This window comes from Ruditapes philippinarum, unplaced genomic scaffold, assembly GCF_026571515.1.
Source record: "Ruditapes philippinarum isolate M1 unplaced genomic scaffold, ASM2657151v2 ctg265_1_1_1_1, whole genome shotgun sequence".
Classification (NCBI taxonomy): domain Eukaryota; kingdom Metazoa; phylum Mollusca; class Bivalvia; order Venerida; family Veneridae; genus Ruditapes; species Ruditapes philippinarum.
Genome location: NW_026855197.1, coordinates 388,850 through 414,095, shown reverse-complemented (window position 1 = coordinate 414,095; position 25,246 = coordinate 388,850). Strand labels below are relative to the sequence as shown.

The 25,246-nt window shown below is 32.2% G+C and overlaps 2 protein-coding genes across 3 annotated transcripts; both read left to right on the top strand.

The window, feature by feature from the left end:
• The first annotated feature begins 1,125 nt into the window (after nucleotides 1–1,125).
• On the top strand, nucleotides 1,126–24,272 carry LOC132742427 (E3 ubiquitin-protein ligase TRIM71-like). Of its 2 annotated transcripts, none has more exons than XM_060730850.1 (2): nucleotides 1,126–1,212; nucleotides 6,844–9,898. In XM_060730850.1, exon 2 carries the CDS (start codon nucleotides 6,851–6,853, stop codon nucleotides 8,615–8,617), a length of 1,767 nt encoding a protein of 588 aa, XP_060586833.1. In that variant the 5' UTR covers nucleotides 1,126–1,212; nucleotides 6,844–6,850; the 3' UTR covers nucleotides 8,618–9,898. The 2 variants fall into 2 exon arrangements, with proteins under 2 accessions (XP_060586833.1, XP_060586834.1); XM_060730851.1 differs by lacking the exon at nucleotides 6,844–9,898 and adding an exon at nucleotides 21,082–24,272 and having other exon boundaries at nucleotides 1,127–1,212.
• On the top strand, nucleotides 11,827–12,876 carry LOC132742417 (uncharacterized). Its single transcript, XM_060730837.1, has 2 exons — nucleotides 11,827–12,081; nucleotides 12,259–12,876. The coding sequence occupies exons 1-2, from the start codon at nucleotides 11,827–11,829 to the stop codon at nucleotides 12,874–12,876; spliced, it is 873 nt and encodes a 290-aa protein (XP_060586820.1).
• Nucleotides 24,273–25,246: the final 974 nt, after the last annotated feature.

Genomic DNA, 25,246 nt, shown 5'->3' with positions numbered 1-25,246 from the left:
ATGTAACAAAGAGTTATCACATGAGTGATGTATCAATCCCACCACCTCTCTGCATGATTGATTGATTGATTGATTTATTTATTTATTTTCTTTAAATAGGATAGTCAAGATAACCTATGAAAGTGCAAGCACTTACTTCCAGTAGGGTTCTTACCTCAGCAGACTCCAGAGACAGCTATGAATCTGGGAATCCGGGAACCAGACCCTAGCTCTTATTGAATTGACACTTTGGTTCTTTTACATACCCAGTGTATAGCAGATACCATGCAAGGATTACCTGGGTTTCTTACCCCAGTATACCTCTAGGTAGGTGGGAAACACTGAAATTGTTTCTGAAAAATTCCAAGGGTGTTAGGGTAAAACCCGGAACCTCAGGAGTGACAGTCAGTGGTCTAACCAACTGAGCTATCGGGCATGACACATGATTTAATGCCAGTCCAATTATCCCTATATTTTAAGGTGAATATTTAAGTTAAGCTTGACAAAATCCCTCATGGATCATACAATTTATAAAACAGACAAAAAAATGTCTGACATTCAACCTTGAGTAAGGGCATGATGAGATGAACATTTGAGCCATGTTTGGAGAGAATTTTTCACAAAGGGTAAAGGACATGAAGTAAACGCAAGAACATACACGGAGAAAAGTGATTCCAGTATAAATATATACAAATCAAAGTCCTTAAAGCACTGCCATACACACGTTTTTCAGAAATTCAGAGAATTTAAATTAAAAAAAAAAACAACACAAAAAAACATTCTTTTATTAGAATTTAAATGCAAACATAATATGTTTTAAGTTTAATGGCGTTTAGTTGAAATATATTTTTTATTCAGAAGAATACAGATGCACTCACTGACTGTCAACAGCTCAGTGCTAGCACTTGAGTAGTACCCCCTTCATTGTTTAAATTGGTCTCATTGATGTTTTTATCTGATCAAAAATAAATTAAGCTTTTTCAAGCCTCAATACAATATGCTTTCTCAATATGTATACATGTATATGTATAATTTCTAATATCTACTTCAGTGTAAATCTAGTACACTTATCAATTATTATCTTCCTATGGCCATCACAAAATATCCAAATATGAAATTTTATCTTTTAAATTGTACATATCAAATGATAGAGGGAAGTTTAGTTGTTGGATAGGAAAATCATAGTTGCACGTCTACAATATACAATATTCTAGTGTGCTGGATAAATCAATGGTAAGTTACTTCATTCAGTATTTTGTTTTAAAATTATGTCAAAATGCACTAACATTATTATAGAAGACTTTGCTGGCAATATAACAATCCGACACATTTTTCTTAAGTAGTTAACTTTAACAAAACATATCTCTCCCATCCTTCAATGGTTCATTTTTTGGTGTGGGATAAGGGAAAGATAAGGTTTTTTTTCACTTACACCAACGGTGTTTATGTCTTATTGTATATTTTGTGTGTGAATTTATTCCCTCCTCTTATCATTCAATAGTAAACGACAGTATGGCTAAAACTAGAAGAGGTTTTTGTCATAAAAACATTTGTCTCTCCAATATATAATCTCAGGAGTGGACAGCGGTATGTAAATCCAGCCAGCATTTTGATATATAAAAGCAGGATTGTATTTGTAGCCTTGGTGGCTTTTTTGTGTAGTGAAATGGAACATAACAGCAACAGTACAACTTACATTTGTACTGACCACTCCTGTGAGGTTTCCTCTAAATCATGCAAATAGTTGGACCTATGAAAATCTGACAAGATTTTTCTATGTCTAAGCTCAGGCAGCCATTTGAGCAGAAAAGCCGTACATGCTTACACTATTGGTTGCCACTGATCACTCCTGTGAAGTTTCATTAAAATCAAAGGGAAAATCAATATTTTGGAAAACATAATGATTGTTTTAACAACCATGCCAAACAAAGTTTGTTTTCTTATGCAAAATTTAGTGGCTGAATGATCAAATTACAATATATATACTTTAATTATAGTTTGAATATAAGGAGTAAAGAGTTTTCTGATTTTAGATGTAAAAGATTCCAATAAAATAGATTTATTTGCCACCATGTAAATCAAAAAAGGTGTTGATTGATTCTTCTCCAAAACCTAAAAGAAATATGGCTTAAAATCTGCTTTGCACTTCGTTTTGCTTTCAGTTTTTTTCTCACTTTTAAAACAAACTTATTTGTGGAGATCAAGTTGGATCAACATTTCAAAACTTAATGTTTTAATTTAAAGGGGTGATTATATTACAGTAAAACTACATGTCCATCATCTCTGTTTAAAATCAAGTCCTAATTAACGTTACACGGCACCAACAGAAGGTCACCTAATGACCTTTCAAACAGTTAACCATCGGGGAGCTTTCACAATTTTGAAAATTATGTGGTTTCTTATTTTAACTGCTCGGAAAATCAATATTCAGTGTTGAATATTGAAACAAATCAGATCTTACATGTCATTGATATTCCACCTGTATACAAATTATTATTACAATCCAATGCCTCATCTCATTCCTAACTGTAGTAATCTTCTAGAAACCAATTATTCTATTTTAAGTTATAGTGACCTTGACCCTTAGTAGAAGGCCTAAATGTAAATCAATGTAATATCTCAACATAACCTTGCTATCGACCAAATTTAATTAATGTTGTACCAGTTATATATGTTAAAATGAAAATGACTGAGCTAATTAATTTCATCAACTGGAACTAATAAATTTCATTAATGCGCAATATCAAGGATAATTTATTATTGTAAGAGAAACTGTTCAATTATATGTTAGCTAAATTAGCACAGAATATGTATTACAAGAGCTGGCAGTAGGACAGTGTACTTTACTATTGACAGTGCTTGATAATAAAACATGGATAATGTATAAAAAGGGCTATAATTATACCAAAATCCATGTTAGAGTTAAAGGTCTTAGATAGTGACCTATTTTGCTCTATCATAAGTGTGAAATATCAATCCATTCCTTTTAATAGTAGCGATGATACCGATTCGCACACAAAAACTAAAAAAGCCTGAGTGAGTTAAAATCTTAAAAAAGTCAGGGATAAAACCATCACATGTGTGCTTTTCAAAACATTATCATAAATATATATTCTTCATTTTGCTATTTATTAAATATAACATTCAAAAACACAAGATTTATAGTTTAGTGGACCTTCATTGGAAGATAAACAATATCAGAATATTGCTTATTGTAAGCTGCTGCCTCCAATACCCCACACCTTTACACATTTGTTTATTATTTTCAGAATAATGCCTAGTATCAGATAACATCCGTGATTTTTTTTTCTAGGTCTGCTAAACTAGATTCTATCCTTACACTCCTTTTGTTTTTAACTTTATTATGATGCCAATTACTCATTTTATACCATATATATAATCACCATCTTATTTGAGTTGAATGCAAACTGTGTATTACAATGTTTAATGCCATTGAAATTTTCAGTTGAATTCTATTTTCTATTCTGAAGTCAATATTGTGTTGGTGTAGCAGTATCAAGAAAGCTCACTCCATCAATTATTGCCATTGGTCTTATTATTGATTACACCAGAAAAATAAAAATAACAAGACTAAACGTTTTTGGAACTGGATACATGCATTTTCATTAAGTATATATGAATAATTTGATATCTACTTGAAAGTGTAAATCTAGTATACTTATCAGAAATTAACTTATGACATCAAAGATCACACAAGTTAAAATCAAATTTTATCTTTCAAAGTCTATACCAATTGATATAAGAGAGTTCATATATTAGAATGCACATTTTTTTACCAATTTAGAGTATTCTGGTGTACAGGATATATCAATGGTAAGGTACTTACTTAAATGTCTATGTTTTAGATTATTGTCAGGCCATTATGTTGCAACGTTATTATAGCACATTTGACAAAATATAATCATAACATACAGTAGGTAACTTTACCGGCTATGATCGAATTCATATATTAGTGTATGGAATATTAGGAGAAAACAGATTTGTGATTGGAGGAAAAGAAATTGTTGTTGTTGAGGATAGCAGGTAAACTGTTGTTTTCTACCATGCAAGTCATTGGCAGAATGTTTGGTTAAGCACTTTATCACGGTTAATTCCTTTTTGTTAACCAACTGAGTCATTGTTAAAAGAGTCTAGTGAATATCTTCAGTAGTTATGGAGATAAAGTTAAATTGCAAAACTTACATTTCATACATATTCAAATTTATGTGACTAAATTGACCATCGGGTCAAAAAACAATACAACCTAGTTCTTTACATAAACTTGCTTTATACTAAGTTTGATTTTGGTATCTCATTCCTCACTCCAGTTATCATCCGAAACCCTAAACGGACCGACAAACTAAAACACTCTCGAGTTTAAGACAATTTTAAGCACTCCTGAACAAAAGCTCTGCCTCCAGTCCAAAAATAATATGGCTGACAAAATCCCTACTGTGAAAGATATGAAATGTATAATTATGTGCATGTACAGCGAATGAAATTCAAAAAACAAAGATCACAAAGCTAAAACAACGTTAACATTTCCTGGAAGCCAAACAGTTGAGTATGAGAAAGAAATTAAAGTTCAAGTTTTAGACATTTGCATCATTATAGTATTGGTTATTTGTTTATTTTATTCTTGAAAGATAACTCTTTACTTCTGTAAAATTCGATAACATCGGAACAATAACCTTATCCCTTCAGGTAATTGCAACGCCATTTCACGCTTTCTTTAAAGTTGACTTAATTTCTTTAAGACTTTATCTTTATTTTGTTCTGTAAGGCTTATCAAGTTGAACAACACTAAATATATATTTCTTGTTTATTTCCATAAAATGATTTAGGGTTTTAACAGAGAGAATCAAATTTTGGTTGACATAACTACTGTTTCGTGACTGGTGATCAATGATCTGTTGCATTTAACATGAAGAAAGAATGATCCAGTGACTGTGATATGACTGAAAATGACTGACAAATTTGTTGGTTTTGGTTATAGCAGAAAATTTCATTAATGTTTATAGTTACTAATCAAGGACCCCAGTTAATTAATACCAGCCATGCACAAAAGTCATATTGGCCAATTAGAGATGGGAAGGCTTTTGTCTGCTCTGTCATCTTCATGGGAGGACTTTTGTCCGTTTTCAGACAATCTCACTCCTATAATGATAACCTGTCCCAAACTTTGTTTGTGGGTGTATAAACCAATGAAATTATTGTTTTCGGTCGGAGGTACACCATATAACCATATAAGACAAAAGTATAACAAAAGTATAACCATGGCCGTAACAGGCCAAATGCAGGTTCAGTAAAATTATCCATATTCATCCAAAAGGGAGTTTCAGTTTATTTAAGTTAGCTTTACTTAGTAATTTATTGAAATTAACCAACATTGATCTTATACTGTACCTTTGATTGTAAACAATGTTACTGAACTATACTTGTACATCCTCTCTGTTTAAAATCAAGTCTAAAACAAGAATTTGTAACAGAGTAACCAACGTCCCCCGCCTCAGTGAAGTTTTATATGAAGCATAAAATTGTGCTATTTCAAAAGATTGAGGTATGAATCTTGGGACTTTCAGTCCAAAATTATGATCAATGCTAGATCTGCAAATGCAACAATAAAGTTATTAAAGATTCAAAATGAAACACGGAATTTAAAAATCTATCATGTTAAGCTTTGACCTCTAAGTGTGACCTTGACCTCGGAGATAGGGGTTCAGGTGGGTGTTGTGCATGACATATCGTCTTATTATTGTAACTATTTGTGCCAGGTATTTTCAAAATCCCTTGAATAATGAAGAAGTTAAAGATCGGACACAAAATATAACACATAACAGACCAAGTTAATCTTTGACCTATAAGTGTGACAAAAAAATTTTGTTGTGATTAATGCTTCCGAGGGATCACTTTGTTTCCAGAATTTTGAGATAATGACCCATGTTTTGCGCCTGCCATATTGTCTTATTATTGTGATTATTTGTGCAAAGTATTTTTAAAATCCCTTGATCTATGAAAAAGTTATGGACTTAAACCAAAATATACCCTGTAACAGACTATGTAAATATTTGACCTCAAAGTGTGACCTTGACCTTAAAGGTAGGGACACAGATGTTACGCATGACATATCATCTTATCAATGTGACTATTTGTGCCAAGTCTTTTCAAAATTCCTTGATCTATGAAGAAGTTATGGAGGAGACAAAAAAAAACCTATAGCAGACTATGTTAATTTTTTATCTCTAAGTGTGACCTTGACCTTGAAGGTAGTGATGCAGGTGTTGCACATGACACATCGTCTTATTATAGTGACTATTTGTACCAAATATTTTCAAAATCTTTTGATCTATGAAAAAGTTATGGACTTGACATAAAATATACCCTATAACAGACTATGTTAATCTTTGACCTCTAACTGTGACCTTGACCTTGGAGGTAGTTAAAGGTTGTTGCGCATGACACATTGTCTCATTATTATAACCAACTGTGGCAAGTATTTACAAATCCCTTCAAAGATAAGAAAGTTATGGACCGGACACGACATATACTCTCAAGTAGACAATGTTGACCTTGAATGAGCAAGTGCGACCTTGAACCTGGAGGTAGAGGTCAGGTGGTTGCGCATGACACATCGTCTTATTATAACAAACATTTGTGCCAAGTTATTTTAAATTCCTATTATAAATGACAAAGTTATGGGACGGACACAAAAGTGTGATAGTGGGCGGACAGATTGATGGACAGACGGACTTTAACCTATTTCTATATCCTCTCCGAAAAGGCGGGGGACAATTAAAATGGGGGCAACACAAATATAAGATGGACACATTCTCGGATAATAAACATAATCTTTGTGTATTTCAGGTTAATAATGGCTGTTCCTGGTAAAAAGGCATCTCAGAAATTCTCATCTACACTATCTCAAGGTGGTGCTGAAGATTTTGACATTTATTGTGAAATATGTGACATGGCTGATATAAGGCTTCCTGCTTTTGGTTACTGTGTAGATTGTGAGGAACACTTATGCCAATCTTGTTTCAACACTCATAGGCGACCAAGACCACTACGTCATCACCAACTCTTAGATGAAGATCACATGCCACAACAACGAAAACTCCATGGATTATCAAAATCTACTTCCAGTCCACAGACTTGTGATTTAACAAAGCCTTGTACTAAACACACCAAAGAAGTGATTAAATTCTACTGTCATGACCATAATGCTCTTATATGTAGTGTTTGTGTGACCCTTGAACACACACCAACATCCTGTAATGTGGATTACATACCAGATATATCAGCACAGAATTTATACAGCACAGAGTTCAAGGAAACTCTGAAAGATATTGATGAATTGATAAACAAATGCTCCTTGATTAAAAGTGGCATGAAACAAAGAGTTGCAACATCAACAACTTCTCTTAAAAATGCTATAGCAGAAAATGAAAACTTTAAAAAGGAGATACACAAGGGATTTGATAAACTAGAAAAGGAGGTTAAAGATACTGCTACAACAGTCCAACTAGACAACAACAAAAAGTTGAAAACAACAGAAACAACATGTGATGACATCAACAAATCACTTCAAGCATCAGCTGATACTCTGAAATATCTCAATTCAAACAAACAAACTGACCAACTGCTTACTGAACTTAAGAGAGCTCAGCAACTGATTCAAGATAATAACAATATATTATCACAACTACCAACAATCAATGATATTGATGAGTATATCTTTGAACCAAATCAAGCTATCAAGAAAGTCCTTCAGGATGAGAAATCATTAGGAACATTGAGCAGCAAAAAACTAAAGCAGCCAGCAGAACCAAATAATCAAGGTGCAGTAGCAATGAAAATGTCTACTCATTTAAAAATCAATGCTAAATCATCCTCATATGAAAATGATTGCTGGATAACAGGTATAGCTGTTTCTCCTCAAAATCAAATATTTGCAGCTGATTACTATAATGACTCTATTAAAATGATACACATTAATAGTGGAACAAAAAAAAAATTAAAGCTTGACTCAGCACCCTGGGATATCACCTTTGTATCCAGTGATTCACTTGCTGTTACAATACCGGATAGTAAAACAATTCAGTTAACTTCTTTCTCCCCATACTCACTCTCACTGAAGAACAAACTGAAGGTAGATGGACGTTGTTATGGTATAAGTCATCATCGGCGAAAACTTGCAGTAACATTTACAAAACCTGCTAAACTTCAAATCATGGACTTGAAAGGTAATACTGAAATTACAGTTGAAAAAGATTCCAATGGTGACAATATATTCAGCTATCCTCAGTATGTCACAACAAACAGTCATTCAATATATGTATCTGACTCCGACAATGATGTAGTTCTACGATTTAACTGGAAAGGAGAGATGATAGGATTAGTAGGAATTAAAGGACCAAGGGGTATAACACTGTTAGATAATGGGTCTCTCTTAGTGAATGGTAGAGACAGTCAAAGTATACATAGAGTAAGTGGAAACTGTCAAGATAGTAGAACTATACTGGAGGATGTAGGTAGACCTTTTGCTGCATGTTGGTGTGCTAAAAGTTGTGCACTTTGTGTTAGTACATTGAATGAAGACGGTGATGACAATTATATCAAATTGTATGAAAAGATGTAAAAGACATGACAAGACATAATATGACACTAAAAAGTGCATAAGATCATCATCATTCATTCAGTATTTTACTAAAGATATTGTAACAATATTATCAGATATCACATATTACTTGAGTTTTGTTGATCTATGGATTGATAGTTGTATCTTATTTCTACAAAATTAATAAGGTGTTTTAATAATACATCTATTGTTAAATTGTAAAAAAAATAGCAGAATACAGTTATTCATAATGCAGAATGCATAATAATTGACAATAAAGTGCTCAAAATAAAAAACATTTAAAATGTAGAGATAATGTATCAGTTCTGCAACAACCCATACAAAATAATTTTTATTTTTCAATGTTCGTCATTTAACAGAAAATGTAAAGGTGACATATGCTTCATTGATCAATTTTTAAAATGTTATGTGAAGATGATTTTATTTTTAATTGATGTTTTCATACACAGAAGTACAATGTTAACAAAAATAAAGAAACTGTAATATTAATATTGTGAATGTGTATACAAAGAAAATGTAGCAAGAGTTATGTTGTTTTTCCTCTGCTTGTCTTATAAATGTATCTTTATATACATATATTATACTAACACATATGTGACCTTTGTACATTTTATGCCATATATAATGATAGATTTTAACTATTTTAAAGCATATTTCTAAATGAATATAGGTATTGTGACTTTAATCTCTTTATTTGTTTCATAACATACATGTATATAGCTTGAATCTGTAATATCCAATACAGTAAAGCAGTACAATATGTTATAAAAACAATTTGACTGAATTTCCTATTTTCACCAAACCTTATCCCATTAAAAACAGAGCTTAAAAAATGTATGTTTTGACTGATAATATCAGGTAATCATCTGTGTGGAATTTAAGTGCCTAATGATAGCTCTTATAATTTTATCCGTTGCTTTGACTACAATTTTGCTGTTTAAAAGACTTTCTATTTTATCATAACATACATGTATATAGTATGAATCTGTAAGATCCTGTATTGTTAAAATTAGCCAGCTTGCGTGGCTACTTATATCCATGCTACCGGTGAACACCAATATCAGCCAGTCAGTTAAGCTAACAGTACCATCTGATCATGGTCTGCACTATGCAGTCAGTATTTATTTTGAAATTCCCCTAAAATGATGATTTGTTTTGTCCAGACTGAAAGATGGAGATATTTAGTGTGATAAAGATTAATTGAACAATAACTTTGGCAAGTTTTAGACTGAAGTATGGTTTTGTTGTATATAGAAATATTTTATTAAACATTTAAGCAAACGAGTTTTTATTTTCCTGTGCAATGAATGGTGCATGTGTCCATACTGACAACTATCATTTACTCATCATTTATTAAGGCTTGGTCCACTCTGTACTGTACCCACTGCCCTTTTTGTATCTTTTTCTCTTGAAAACCTTAAATGCCCTTTGGTTTTATTATTATTGTATTCTTATGATATTAATGCATTAAGTATTCATGACAAGAGGTACAACTCTTAATTGGATATCAATGTAGGAGTTATTTCCCTTGAATTTATGACATTTTTACAATAAAAGAATCAAAGTTATATTGGAACATATCCCTTATGTTAAAGAAGTTCAATAATATTGTAAAGTAATAAGTTCTAAAAACGAATCTTTTTCTAATGTTATTTTAAAGATAGGTCTTGCATTTATAATTTTTAAAACTTTGGTAAGATATTTTAAAATTATTATCTACATTATCTTTTTAAACTTTGTAGAGTCTTAAAAGAAATCTCTGGTTCCTCTTTGGATGTATATCTCAATATATTGTATATACATTTATATACATAAATGTTTTGTATTGTGAACAAATCTGAAAAAGTAGCATTTACTTTCATAGTAACTTAAGCTGTCTCATGAGTGAATCAATACCCCACCGCCTATATGCATGGCACAGGATTTAATGTCAGTCCACTTATCCCTTTATTTTAAGGTGAACATTTAAGTTAAGTTTGAGGATAATAGAGTTTAATGTACACACACAAAATTGTTTGACATTCGACCTTCGAAGGCAACCTTAACCTAGAAATATTAAAAATACTAAACTTTGAGTATTTAAAATATCACAGCATTAGCAGGATAAATGGTGAGTTTATAATCTTATTTAACATCAATGTTTTAAAAAGTAAATAAAACTCAACTTTACAATATCTTATTTTATGAACATTATAACATTGACCTACAATAACATTGACAATAATTTCCTGCACCCCACCCGCATTTTTCCCGATTTTCAATGTAACTTGTTCTAGATGGGGTAGAGGTAAGCATAAAAGATCTTGCAAAAATTAATGTGAAAGCAATTCCCCTAACAGATAAATTACTCTGAAATCATGCTTTCAATACATTACTTGAAGTTAACATGAAAGCTTAGATCAGGTGGTAACATATTTTATTGGCCAATATCACCCAATGTCAAATTTCTTCTGGCAAATTCACTGCTGGTCATAAATAACTGTATGCTATTTGTGTATTCCAGGTGGATAATGGCTGTTCCAAGTAAAACGGCATCTCAGAAATTCTCATCAACACTATCTCAAGGTGGTGCTGAAGATTTTGATATTTATTGTGAAATATGTGACAGAGCTGATATCAGGCTTCCTGCCTTTGGTTACTGTGTAGATTGTGAGGAACACTTATGTCAATCTTGTTTCAACACTCACAGAAGACCAAAACCACTACGCCATCACCAACTTTTAGATAAGGATCACATGCCACAACAACAAAATCTCCATGGATCATCACAATCTACTTCCAGTCCACAGACTGGTGATTTTACAAAGCCTTGTACTAAACACAGCAAGGAAGCGATTAAATTCTATTGCCATTACCATAATGCCCTTATATGTAGTGTTTGTGTAACCCTTAAACACACACCAACATCCTGTCATGTTGACTACATACCTGATATATCAGGACAGACTTTAGACAGCACCGAGTTCAAAAAAACTCTGAAAGATATTGATAAATTCACAAACAGATGCTCCCAGATTACTAGTGACCTGAAACAAAGAGTTGCTAAATCAACAACTTCTCTTGAAGATGCTATAGCAGAAATTGACAATTTCAGAAAAGAGATAAACAAGAGATTAGATGAACTAGAAAAGGAGGTTAAAGATACTGCTACAACAACCCAACAAGACAACAACAACTAAGTGAAAACAACAGAAACAACATGTGATGACATGAACAAATCACTTAAAGCATCAGCTCATACTCTGAAACATCTCAATTCAAACAAGAAATCTGACCAATTGTTTACTGAACTTAAGGGAGCACAGCAACTGATTCAAGTTAATAACAATATCTTATCACAACTACCAACAATCAATTACATTGACGAGTACATCTTTAAACCAAATAGAGGTATCAGGAAAGTCCTTCAGGATGAGAAATCATTAGGAACATTGAGCAGTAAGAATAAGAAACATCAAGGTGCAGTAGCAATGAAATTGTCTACCCCTAGAAAAATCAATGCTAAATCATCCTCAGATAAAATGAATTGCTTTATTTCTGGTATAGCTGTTTCACCTCAAAATCAAATATTTGCAGCAGATAGCAGTAATAACTCTACTAAAATGATAAACATTAATAGTGGAACAATAAAACAATTAAAGCTTGACCAAGCACCATGGGATGTCACCATTGTCTCCAGTGATTCACTTGCTGTTACATTACCAGACAGTAAAACAATACAGTTTATTTCCTTCTCCCCAGACTCACTCTCACTGAAGAACAAACTGAAGGTAAATGGAAAGTGTGATGGTATCAGTCATCATCAGGGAAAACTTGCAGTCACATTTGCAAATCCTGCTAAACTACAAATCATGGATTTGAAAGGTAATACAGAAGTTATAGTTGAAAAAGATTCCAATGGTGACAATATTTTCAATATTCCTTGGTATGTTACAACAAACAGGGTTTCAATATATGTATCTGACTATTACAAACCTGCAGTTCTACGATTTAACTGGCAGGGAGAGATGATAGGATCAGTAGGAATTAACAATCCACAGGGTATAACACTGTTAGAAGAAGAGTCACTGTTAATGAATGATTACAACAGTCGTTGTATACATAGAGTAAGTGGTGACTGTAAAGACAGTAAAATTATACTGGAGGATGTAGATAGTCCTCAAGCTGTATGTTGGTGTGCTGAAAGTAGTACAATTTGTGTTAGTAGATATATGGAGGACAGTGGTGACAATTATATCATATTGTATAAAATGATGTAAAATACATTACAAGATATGATATGTCACCAACAATTGTATAAGTCCATCAGATCATCATCATTCAATATTTAATTATAGAAATTATTGTAACATTTAATTTAGTTTAATTGATTTTTAGATGTTCCGACATATTGTCTTTTTTACAAAATAAATAATATGTTTTATTAATATATCTATTGTGAAAAATTATAGCATAGAATACAAACAGATATTTCACAATAATTTACTCAAATACAGAACACTTAAAAAAAATTGTAGATATAATATATCAGTTCTGCACCTTTCGGGACAAATTTATTTTTTACTTTTCAAATTTCATCATTTAACATAAAGTGCAAAGGTTAATGAAAGAAAAATAAAAAGAAAAAAGAATAAGAAAAAAATATGAGAGAGAAAATCAAAATGGGATTGCAGTTAGAGTTTTATTTTTTTACCAATCACCATGTATATTATGATATATATTATACTAACATGTGTGATATATAAGAGAGAGAAAATCAAACTGGGATTGCAGTTAGTTTGTTTGTTCATTTGTTTCATTTTACGTCACATCGACACAGTATAGGTCTTATCGCGACATTCCAGCTTTACTGGTGGAGAAAGACCTCAGGTGCCCTTCCATGCATTATTTAGGGCACGAACGGGCACCTGAGTAGAACCACCGACGTTCCGTAAGCTAGCTGGATAGCTTCCTCACATGAAAGAATCCAAAGTCCCTGTCGGGATTCGAACCCACAGCAATGATGGGCAAGTGGTTTGAAGTCAACGACCTTAACCACTCGCCTACGGACGCCCCGATTGCAGTGAGAGTTTTATTTTTTTTACCAATCACCATGCATATTATTATATATATTATACTAACATGTGTGATACTTTGTATATTTTTTGCCATATAATGCTACATTTAACTATTTTAAAGCATATTTATAAAAGAAATTGAAGTATTGTGGCTTTAATATCTTTATTTGTTTCATATTCTGTATAAGACCCAAAGTGTATAACAGTACAATTTTCAAAGGAAAATTTGATTGAATTTACTATTTTCATCACCAAATCTTATTCCATTACTAATAGAGTTTCGGCAAGATTTGCATATTTTGACTGATAATATCAGGTAATCATCTGTGTGAAATATAAAGTGCCTTATATGATAGCTGTAATTATTTTATCTGTTCATTTGATAACAAATTTGCTGTTTAAAACACTTTCTATTTTTTAATAACATACATGTATATATAGTATGAATCTGTAAGATACCGTACTGTTTTGATTTAAGCCTTAATAGCCTGTTGGTGGCAACAGATTATACCCATGCTACAAGTGCAGACAAAGATCAGCCGGCAAATTGTGCTGTGTCATCTGATTATGGTCTGCACTGGTTGCTATTCTTTCAGTCTTTATTTTTTTAAAATTTCCCTAAAAGAATGATTTGTTTTGTCCAGACTGAAAAATGGGATAGATAAGTTTGAGATATTCAGCCAGAAAAAGGTAAAAATAGATCTATTTCTATGGTAAGTTTAAGACTTAACTTCATAATTTTATTAAACATTTAAGAAAACGAGTTTAATGTTTTTGTTTCATTTTCCTGTGCATTGAAGGGTGCCTATGTCCATACTGACGGGTACCAATTAAACTTTCACAGTAAACTATTAATGTAAGAAAGAGTTGTCACATGAGTGATGTATCAATCCCACCACCTCTATGCATGATTGATTGATTGATTTTCTTTAAACCGGATAGTCAAGATAACCTATGAAAGTGCAAGCACTTATTTCAAGTAGGGTCCTTACATCAGCACACTCCCCAGACAGCTAATAATATGGGAATCCGGGAAACAGACCCTAGCTCTTATTGAATTGACCCTTTGGTTCTTTTACATTTCCAGTTTATAGCACTGATACATGCAATGATTACAATGGTTTCTTAGCAGTATACCTCTAGGTAGGTGGGAAACACTGAAAGTGTTTGTGAAAAATCCCAAATACCCAGGATCGAACCCGGAACCTCAGGAGTGACAGTCAGTGGTCTAACCAAATGAGCTATCGTACATGACAAGGATTTAATGTCAGTCTAATTATCCCTATATTTAAAGGTGAACATTTAAGTTAAGTTTGAAAAAAAACCCTCATGGATCACTTTTACAGTTTATAGTACAGACAAAAATGTTTGGCATTCGACCTTGAGTAAGGGCATGATGAGATAAACATTTGAGCCAGGTTTGGAGAGAATTCTTCACAAAGGGTAAAGGACATGAAGGAAACGCAGGAACATACATGAAGAAAAGTGATTCCAGTCTAAATATATACAAATCAAAGTCCTAAAAACACTGGTATACACAAGTTTGTCAGAAATTCACAGAATCTAAATTTAAAACAACAACAACAAATAAACAATATTTTTAATAGCATGTAAATGCATACATAATATGTTTTAAGTTTAATGACATTACAATGTTTAGTTGAAATATATTTTGTATTCTGATGAATACAAATGCACTATATAACTGACTGTAAACAGCTTAGTGCTAGCACTTAAGTTTTAATAGGTATACATGTATATGTACAATTTTTAATATCTACTTCAGTGTAAATATAATACACTTATCAATAATTATCTTCATATGATCATCACAAAATATCCAAATATTAAATTTAATCCTTCAAATTTTACATATCAACTGATAGAGGGGAGTTTAGTTGTTGAATAGGAAAACAATCTACACGTCTAGCACGTCTACAATATAGAATATCCTAGTGTGCTAGATAAAAATCAATAGTAAGTTACTTCATTCAGTATTTTTGTTTTAAAATTATGTCAAAATGCACTAACATTATTATAGACGACTTTGCTGGCAATATAACATACCGACATCTTTTTCTTCTGTAGTTACCTTTAACAAAACATATCTCTCCCATCCTTCAATAGTTCATTCTTTGGTGTGGATGGGGGAAGATAAGATTTTTTCATTTACACGGACAATGTTTATGTCTTAATATATCTTTTGTGACTGAATCTGTTCCCTCCCCTCATCACTGCAACTGCAACTGGCTGTATGACTAAAACTAGAGGAGGTTTTCGTCATAAAAACTTTTGTCTCTCCCATATGTTATCTCAGGACTAGACAGCGGTATGTAACTTCATCCAGCAGTTTGATCTATGAAAGCAGGACAAGATGTTTGTATTTGAAGGCTTTGTGGCTATTTGTGTAGTGAAGAGAAACATGACAGCAAGCATGCACCAGTAAGGTCTCTACTGACCACTCATGTGAAGTTTCGTCAAAATCCTGCAAGCAGTTTGACCTGTGGAAGCCAGACAAAATTTTTCAATGGTAGCTCTGTCAGAATTTTGTGCTGTAAAGCTGTACATGCTTACAATAGCATTGGTTGGTACTGATCACTCCTGTGAAGTTTCATTGAAAGGCAAAAACAATTAACCATGATGAACAAAGTCTATTTTCTTATGCAAATTTTCGTGGCTGAATGATCAAATTATAATATATATTTACTTAGCCTATAGTTGGAATATAAGGAGTAAAGTATTTTGTGATTTTAGATGTGAAAAATACCAATAATTTTTTTTTTTTGCCACCATGTACATCAGAATAGGTATTTCTTTATTCATCTCCCAAACCTAAAAGAAATATGGCTTTAAATCTGCTTTGCACATCCTTTTGCTTTCAGATTTTTTTCTCTCTTTTAAAACTTATTTTTGAAGATCAAGTTGAGATCAACATAAGTCAAGGCAAGGTCTCAACAGAAGTTTACTATCGACTAAATTTGATTATTGCTACACCAATAATGTTGGTTCAAATGAAAATGACTGGGCTAATTAATTTCATCAACTGGAGTTAATAAATTTCATCAATTCACAATATCAAGAATAATTTATAATTATAAGAAAACAGTTTCATTATGTGCTAGCTAAATTAGCACAGCATGTATGTAACAAGAGCTGACTGTAGGACAGTGTCATTGCTTGAAACATGAGCGCCTGGATAATGTAGAGATTTAAACAAGGACCATAATTCTACAAAAATCCATGTTAGAGTTATGGGCCTTGGATAGAGACCTGTTTTGCTACAACATGAGTGTGATGTTTCAATTCATTCCCTTTAATAGTTGCGGTGATACCAAATCGCACATAGAAACTAAAAGTAAAAGCCTGAGGGAGTACAATAGCTCTCCCTATTCTTCAAATAGTCAAGCTAAAACCATCACATGTATGCTTTTCAGGACATTATCATAAATATTAATTAAATATTACATTCACGAACACTTTATAGTTATCTGGACCTTGGAAAATAAACAATATCAGACCCGTAACCGCTTGCATATTAGGAGCTGCTGCCCCCAATCCCCAATTTTTTTTTTAACATTTGTTTATTAAATTCTGAGAAATGCCTAGTATATACAATTGAGTGTAATAACAGACACACATGCATATTTGATTATTTCTAGGTCTGCTTAAATATATAGATTCTATTCTTACATTCTTTTTTTGTCTTTAATATTATGATTGCCAATTACCCATTTTATACCATGTATATAATCACCATCTTACTTTATTTGAATGCAAACCGTGTTTAATGCAATTGAAATGTTCAGTTGAAATCTATTTTTTTATTCTTAAGTAATTTAGCAGTGTGAAGGAAGCTGTACTCCATCAATTATTGAAATTGGTCTTAATATTGATATTTCTGTACACCAGAAAAATGAAAATAACAAGACTAAACTTTTTTGGACCTAAATACATGTATTTTCATTATGTATATATGCATAATTAAATATCTACTTGACATTATAAATGTAGTACACTTATCAAAAATTATCTTAAGACATCAAAAATTACACAAGTTCAAATTAAATTTTATCTTTCAAAAGTCTGCACTAATTGATAAAAGAGAGTTCAAATATTAGAACGGATTTTTTTCCAATTAAGAATATGCTAATGTACTGGATAAAGCAATGGTAATTACGGTACTACCTTCAATAACTTTCTTTGTTTTAGAATTATGTCAGATCATTATGTTTTAACATTTTTATAAAACGTTTGACAGACAATTTCACAATTTAATTTTACTTTCAGTAGTTAACTTTACACACCAATTTCTCTATTTATCTTTAGTTAGCCATAAGAGAATGAATATATAGTTGTGTGTAATATTAGGAGTAAACAGAATTGTGACTGTAAAAATAAAAAAAAATTGTTATTCTAGAGCATATCAGATAAATTGTTGTTTTACTCTTTGCAAGTCATAGACAGAATTTTCTTGATCCGCTTTCAAACATAGAATAAATATATGCAAATAAACATTGCACGACCTCTCGTTTTCAGATTTCTCACAGTTTTAAAACAAAAATGTTGGTTAATCAATAGATGACAATTTGTGGGAAGAGTCATTGTCAGAACAGTCTAGTGAATATCTTCATTAGTTGTGGAGATAAAGTAACATTGCGAAACTTACAATTCTAATATTTAAGTCAATGTATCTTCCAGTTAGCAGTGACTATTTATCATGACAAATATTGCAATTGAAACCTGTCAACTTGATAAGAATGTGAAAATAAAGAAACTAAGAAGTATATTGTGAAGAAAAAACGAAACAAATTAATAGCCGGTAAATATTATGCTTCAGGATAAATTATGATCATTAACATTATACTATTGTATCAACAATCAGATATTGGTGATAATAGATTTTTAAATTTCCTCATATTATGCCATTTTATAAATTTTATCAGTGTCATATATGTTGTTATCATGCTGATGTTTGATGTTTCTTCTTGTTCAAATAATCTAGTACCTTTTAATTCCGGAATCTTCCAAAATTTGATATTTTGGCTAATCCCACATGCTGTCAGTTTCAGAAGTTAAGCTGTATATTTCATTTTATTAATTTGTGACTTTGACCCTTTGGTCAAGAAACAATCACAATCCAGTTCTTTACATAAGGTTGCTTTATACTAAGTTCGATTTCGGTATCTCATTCATAACTACAGTTATTATCCGGAAACCCATACACGGACTGACAAACTAATAAACAATCTCGAGTTTAAGACAAAGCACTCGCGGACAATAGCTCGGCCTTCTGTCTGAAAATACCCCTACTGTGAAAAGTTATGCAATGTATAATTATGTACATAGATAATTCTAGAATGAAAAATGAGAATAAAGATCAACAATTCAAAGGCAACGTTAAGAAAGCCTCACTTTGAAAAAAAATATCTGCAGACTAAAACTAATATTTTATTTTTAGGCATTTTATCCTTATTGCAAGTGGGCATTTGTGTATTTTTGAAAGATAACTCTTTATTTCTGTAAATCTTGTGATACAATCGGAACAAGACAATTCCAGCGCCATTCCACGCTATCTTCGAAGTAAACTTAATTTCTTTAAAACTTTTTTATAGTACGGTAAGGCTTATCAGAGTTTAACAACACTAAATTGTTTATTCGTTATTCCCGGATGAATTGTTTTAACAGTGATAATCAAATTCCGGTTCACAGTAAATCTGTTGCACTGGAAAGGAAAAATAAATAATGCATTGATTGTGATATGACACGAAAATAATTCAGAACTTTGTTTGTTACCAAAGCAAACTTCAGTTATGTTCCCAGTTTCTAAGTAATGATCCAAAATTAATTCATACCACCCAGTAATCAATATTCAGAGAAAGTCTTTTGCTTGCTCTGTTATCTTCACAGAAGGATTTTTGTTTGCTCTTTAACTTTTGCATAGGGGGAGGCATTTGTATGGAGGGCTTTTGTCGGTTTTCAGACAATCTCAATCCTATAATAATAACCCCTCTCAAACTCTTTATATGGGTGTATAAACCAAATAAAGTTACGGTTCTTGATCAGAGGTACTCCATATGAGACAAAAATATAATCATGGCCATAACAGGCCAAATGTAGGTTCAGTAGGTTCATTGTTTTCTCGTTTAGGGCACACGCATTTTTTTAATTGGGGACCATACGCCGCTTTTCATGGAATGGCATTACTGTGTCACATTGAAGGTTCCATGATAACCGCCGTATGAACACATCTGCGGATGTTTCTAAATTCAAAATTTCGCCATTTTCGTGTTTAAATGTTGAATTCTGCTTAAGCCGGTGCTAGGGGGCGTGGACGGTAATTTGCACTTGACAGTACCGTCCATGAACAGGCTCAATCAAACCGAGCCTGCAACATTTTTAATTTTGCCGTGTTGGGCTTTCTTTAGGGATTCTGGTTTTCTCTATTTTATGGTCACATCAGTGTTATTTGTGCCATGTGGCGGCCTTAAAAAGTCTCCCCGTACATTTAATCAAAGATGTTATATTTTCGATTCTTGAAGATCGTTCAGCACGACATAATTGTTGTGTATGCATGTTATGTGGTGTTTTTAGTTTCTTTTATTTGGTCTTTTTCAACTTGGGTGGTTCCAGTATTCCTACTTGAATACTGTATAATCACCCTTAGGATATGTTGCCTGCTTTTTAAATTGTCTTTTGACGTCTTATCTGTGATATGCAGGCTTCATAACCTCAGATCCCCTTTCAAAATCCCATTTTATTTAGTTCCGCCCATTGTTTTCTCGTTTAGGGCACACGCATTTTTTTAATTGGAGACCATACGCCGCTTTTCATAGAATGGCACTACTGTGTCACATTGAAGGTTCCATGATAACCGCCATATGAACACATATGCGGAAGTTTCTAAAGTCAAAATTTCGCCATTTTCGTGTTTAAATGTTGATTCTGCTTAAGCCGGTGCTAGGGGGCGTAGACGGTAATTTGTACTCAACAGTACCGTCCATGAACAGGCTCAATCAAACCGAGCCTGCAACATTTTCAATTTTGCCGTGTTGGGCTTTCTTTAGGGATTCTGGTTTTCTCTATTTCAGTAAATTAGCACCAATTAATCATTCAAAAGTGAGTTCAAACAGAAATTGTAGAAAATTCTATATCGGAATGATACTCAGTTCCATATATGAAACAAAACATTTTGTCAATCAGATTATTAAAGTTAGCTTTTATTAGTAATTTATGGAAATTAACCATACCTTTCAATGTGAACGCAATGAATTATTTATTGAACATTGTAACTGAACTATACTGAACAAAAATGATTTTTGATATCTACTACATTAAAATGGACCAACACAAATATATGACGGAAACATTCTAGGCTAATTAACAGCATATTAATTTTTTGTATTCCAGGTAAATAATGGCTGTTCCTGGTAAAAAGGCATCTCAAAAATTCTCATCTACACTATCTCAAGGTGGTGCTGAAGATTTTGACATTTATTGTGAAATATGTGATAGAGATGATATCAGACTTCCTGCCTTTGGTTACTGTGTAGATTGTGAGGAACACTTATGTCAATCGTGTTTCAACACTCACAGACGACCAAAACCACTTCGTCATCACCAACTCTTAGATAAAGATCACATGCCACACAAACAAAAATTCCAAAGATCATCGAAATCTACTTCCAGTCTACAGACTGGTGATTTTACAAAGCCTTGTAATAAACACACCAAAGAAGTGATTAAATTCTACTGTCATGACCATAATGCTGTTATATGTAGTGTTTGTGTAACCATTGAACACACACCAACATCCTGTCATGTTGACTATATACCGGATATATCAGGACAGGTTATAGACAGCACCGAGTTCAGGGAAACTCTGAAAGATATTGACATATTGACATACAAATACTCCCAAATAACAAGTGACATGAAACAAAGAGTTGGTACATCAACAACTGCTCTTAAGTATGCTTTAGCAGAATTTGAAAATTTCAGAAAAGAGATAAACAAGAGATTAGACGAATTAGAAAAAGAGGTTAAAGATACTGCTACAACAATCCAACAAGACAATAACAAAAAGTTGAAAACAACAGAAGCAGCATGTGATGACATCAACAAATCACTTCAAGCATCAGCTGATACTCTGAAACATTTCAATGTAAACAAGAAAACTGACCAACTGTTTGCTGAACTTAAGAGAGCTCAGCAACTGATTCAAGATAATAACAAGATAATATCACAACTACCAACAATCAATGACATTGATGATTACATCTTTGAACCAAATCAAGCTATCAAACAAGTCTTTCAAAATGAGAAATCGTTAGGAAAATTGTGTTGTAAGGAGCTTAAGCAGACAACTGAACCAAACAAACAAGGTGCAGTAGAAATGAAAATGTCTACGACCCCTAGACGCCTTAATGCTAAATTATCCTCAGATGAAATGGATTGTAACATAACTGGTATCGCTGTTTCTCCTTTAAATCAATTATTTGCAGCAGATTGCTATTATAATCAATCTATCAAAATGATAGACATCAATAGTGGAACAATCAAACAATTAAAACTTAAATCATCACCTTGGGATATCACCATGGTCACCACAGATTCACTTGCTGTTACATTACCAGACAGTAAAACCATACAGTTTATTTCCTTTTCCCAAGATTCACTCTCACTGAAGAACAAACTGGAAGTAGATGCATACTGTTATGGTATCAGTCATCATCAGGGAAAACTTGCAGTTACATATCCCGCTAAACTCCAAATCATGGACTTGAAAGGTATTATTGAAATTACAGTTGAAAAAGATTCCAAAGGTTACAATATATTCAGTTCTCCTGAGTTTGTCACAACAAACAGTCATTCAATCTATGTATCTGACTGTCGCAACAATGTAGTTCTACGATTCAACTGGCAGGGAGAGATGATAGGATTAGTAGTAATTAAAGAACCAATGGGTATAACACTGTTACATGATGGGTCTCTCTTAGTGAATGGTTGCTCAAGTGATTGTATATATAGAGTAAGTGGTGACTGTAAAGACAGTAAAACTATACTGGAGGATGCAGATAGACCTTATGCCGCATGTTGGTGTGCAGAAACTAGTACATTTTGTGTTAGTAGACTTAATGATGACAGTGATGACAATTATATTAAATTGTATAAAATGATGTAAAAGACATGACATATATGACATGATACTAACAATGGTTTAAGTACATTATATAATCGCCATTCATTCAATACTTTATTATAGACATTATTGTAACATTATGATAACACATTTAACTTTAGTTTTGTTGATTTATGGAGGAATAGATGTAAAATAAAGGAGATGTATATGTAACATTTATAGTAAAATACAAACAGATGTTTGACAATAAAGTGCTTAAAATACAGAAAACTTATAAATGTAGACATAATATATCAGTTTTGCACCTTTCCAGACAAAATGATTTTATTCTTCAATTTTCATCATTTAACACAAAATGTAAAGTTGCAGATATGCTTCATTGATCAATGTTTTAGAATTTTATGTGGATATAACATAAATTATATTTTTATTGACATGTTGATACACAGCAGTAAATTGTAACAAAAATAAAGAAGATGTTATATCAATACAAGGAAATGTAGCAAATTTGCAAAAAAGGAAAAGAAAAAAAAGAGAGAAAATCAAAATGGGATTGCAGTAAGATCTATATTTTTTCACTATGCACTGCCAATAATCACCGTGTATCTTTTACTGGTCAATCCCTTGAATAGTTTGTTACAAAGAAGAAAATTGGTGATAAGAAAATATGGGACAGTATGATATAAAAGTTTTCCCCTCTGCATGCCTTGTAAATGTATCCATATCATATACATAATTTATACAAACCCTGGATGCTTTGTACATTTTATGCCACATAATGCTAAATTTAATTACATTAAAGCATATTTCTAAAATAAATTTAAGTATTGTGACTTCAATCGCCTTATTTGTTCATTTGACATAACATTAAGCATTTTTAAAAGTTTCACCAAAATCATTTTTGACTAAGTTGCTTTAGCCAGACCTTGATGTGTTTATAATATTAATACATAAAATATTTTCTATAAAACAGTTCTTACATGTCATACTTCTCATGCATATGTATTTTTAGGCTGAACATGTTTTCTGATATAAAAATGATACTGAAATACTTATACATTTTAATTTAAAAAATCAACAAACAGGTATTTTCTAAAACTTTACATTTAACATCAATTTTGATGACATTTCTTTTCTTATTCACAATTTTCTTCTTTAAAACACTTATTTCTATTTCATCATAACATACATGTATATAGCATAATTTTTTAGAGTCCATAATGTTTTTTTAAACCTTAATAGCCTGTTGGTTCCAACTAATTATATCCATGCAACAAGTGCAGACCAAGATCAGCCAGTCAGTTGTGCTGTGTCATCTGATCATGGTCTGCACTGGTTGCTATTCATTCAGTCTTTATTTTACAATGTCTCTAAAATAATTATTTATTTGGCTAGACTGAAAACTGGACATGTCTATTTGAGATATTCAGCACGATAAAGATTAATAAAACAATAACTATGGCAAGTTTAGACTTTATGTTTTGTTGTATATAGAAATAATCTTATAAAACATTTAAGTAAACAAGTTTTATGTTTTTGTTTCTTTTTCCTTGTACATTTAAGGGTGCCTTTGTCCATACTGACAAGTAGCATTTACTTTCATAGTAAACTACAAAAGTTTCTCAGAGCCGTCACATGAGTGATGTATCATTACCTTACCGGCTTTATGCATGGCACAAGATTTAATGTCAGTATATTAAGCCTATATTTTAATGTGAATATTCAAGTTAAGTTTCATTAAGTCCTTCAAGGATTATAGAATTTATAGAACACACACGAAATTGTTTTAACATTCGACCTTCAAGGCAACCTTAACTTTGGACGTTTGAGCCAAATTTGAGGATAATTTTTCAAAGGGTACCCCATCCCCTTATTGTTTAAGCTGGTCTCATTAAAGAGACATAAATTCAATTTTAAAAGAACAATGTGCATTTTACCAGAAACTATTTTCTTCCAAAGGAATTGTTCTATGTTGGCAGAAATTTTGGTTTCTAATATTACTACTAGTGTAAAAATTGATGACAAAGTTACCCATTGATTCAGATTTTCGGGAGGAAGAAGTTGAAAAACGTTGTTACGGTTTTAAATTCACAAAATCCCCCGGTGAGAAAGGCCTGCCTGGTGAATTTTATCAAAAATTACGGTACTTAACAATAAACGACTTTCTTGAAGAGATCTTAGAAATAATTGATCCTAACAATTTATCAAATTCACAATATAAGGGTGTTTTATCATTGCTTTATAAAAACGGGGATAGATCTAATCTAAAAAATGGGCGTCTACTTACACTTCTAAATGCCGGTTATAAAACCATTTCGAAATGTTTAGCATAAATACTGAAACCATTATTATCAAAGTTGTTTCATTTAGATCAAAAAGGTTTTATTAGGGGTAGACAAATTTCAAAGGCAAACAGGCTTATTCACGACATAA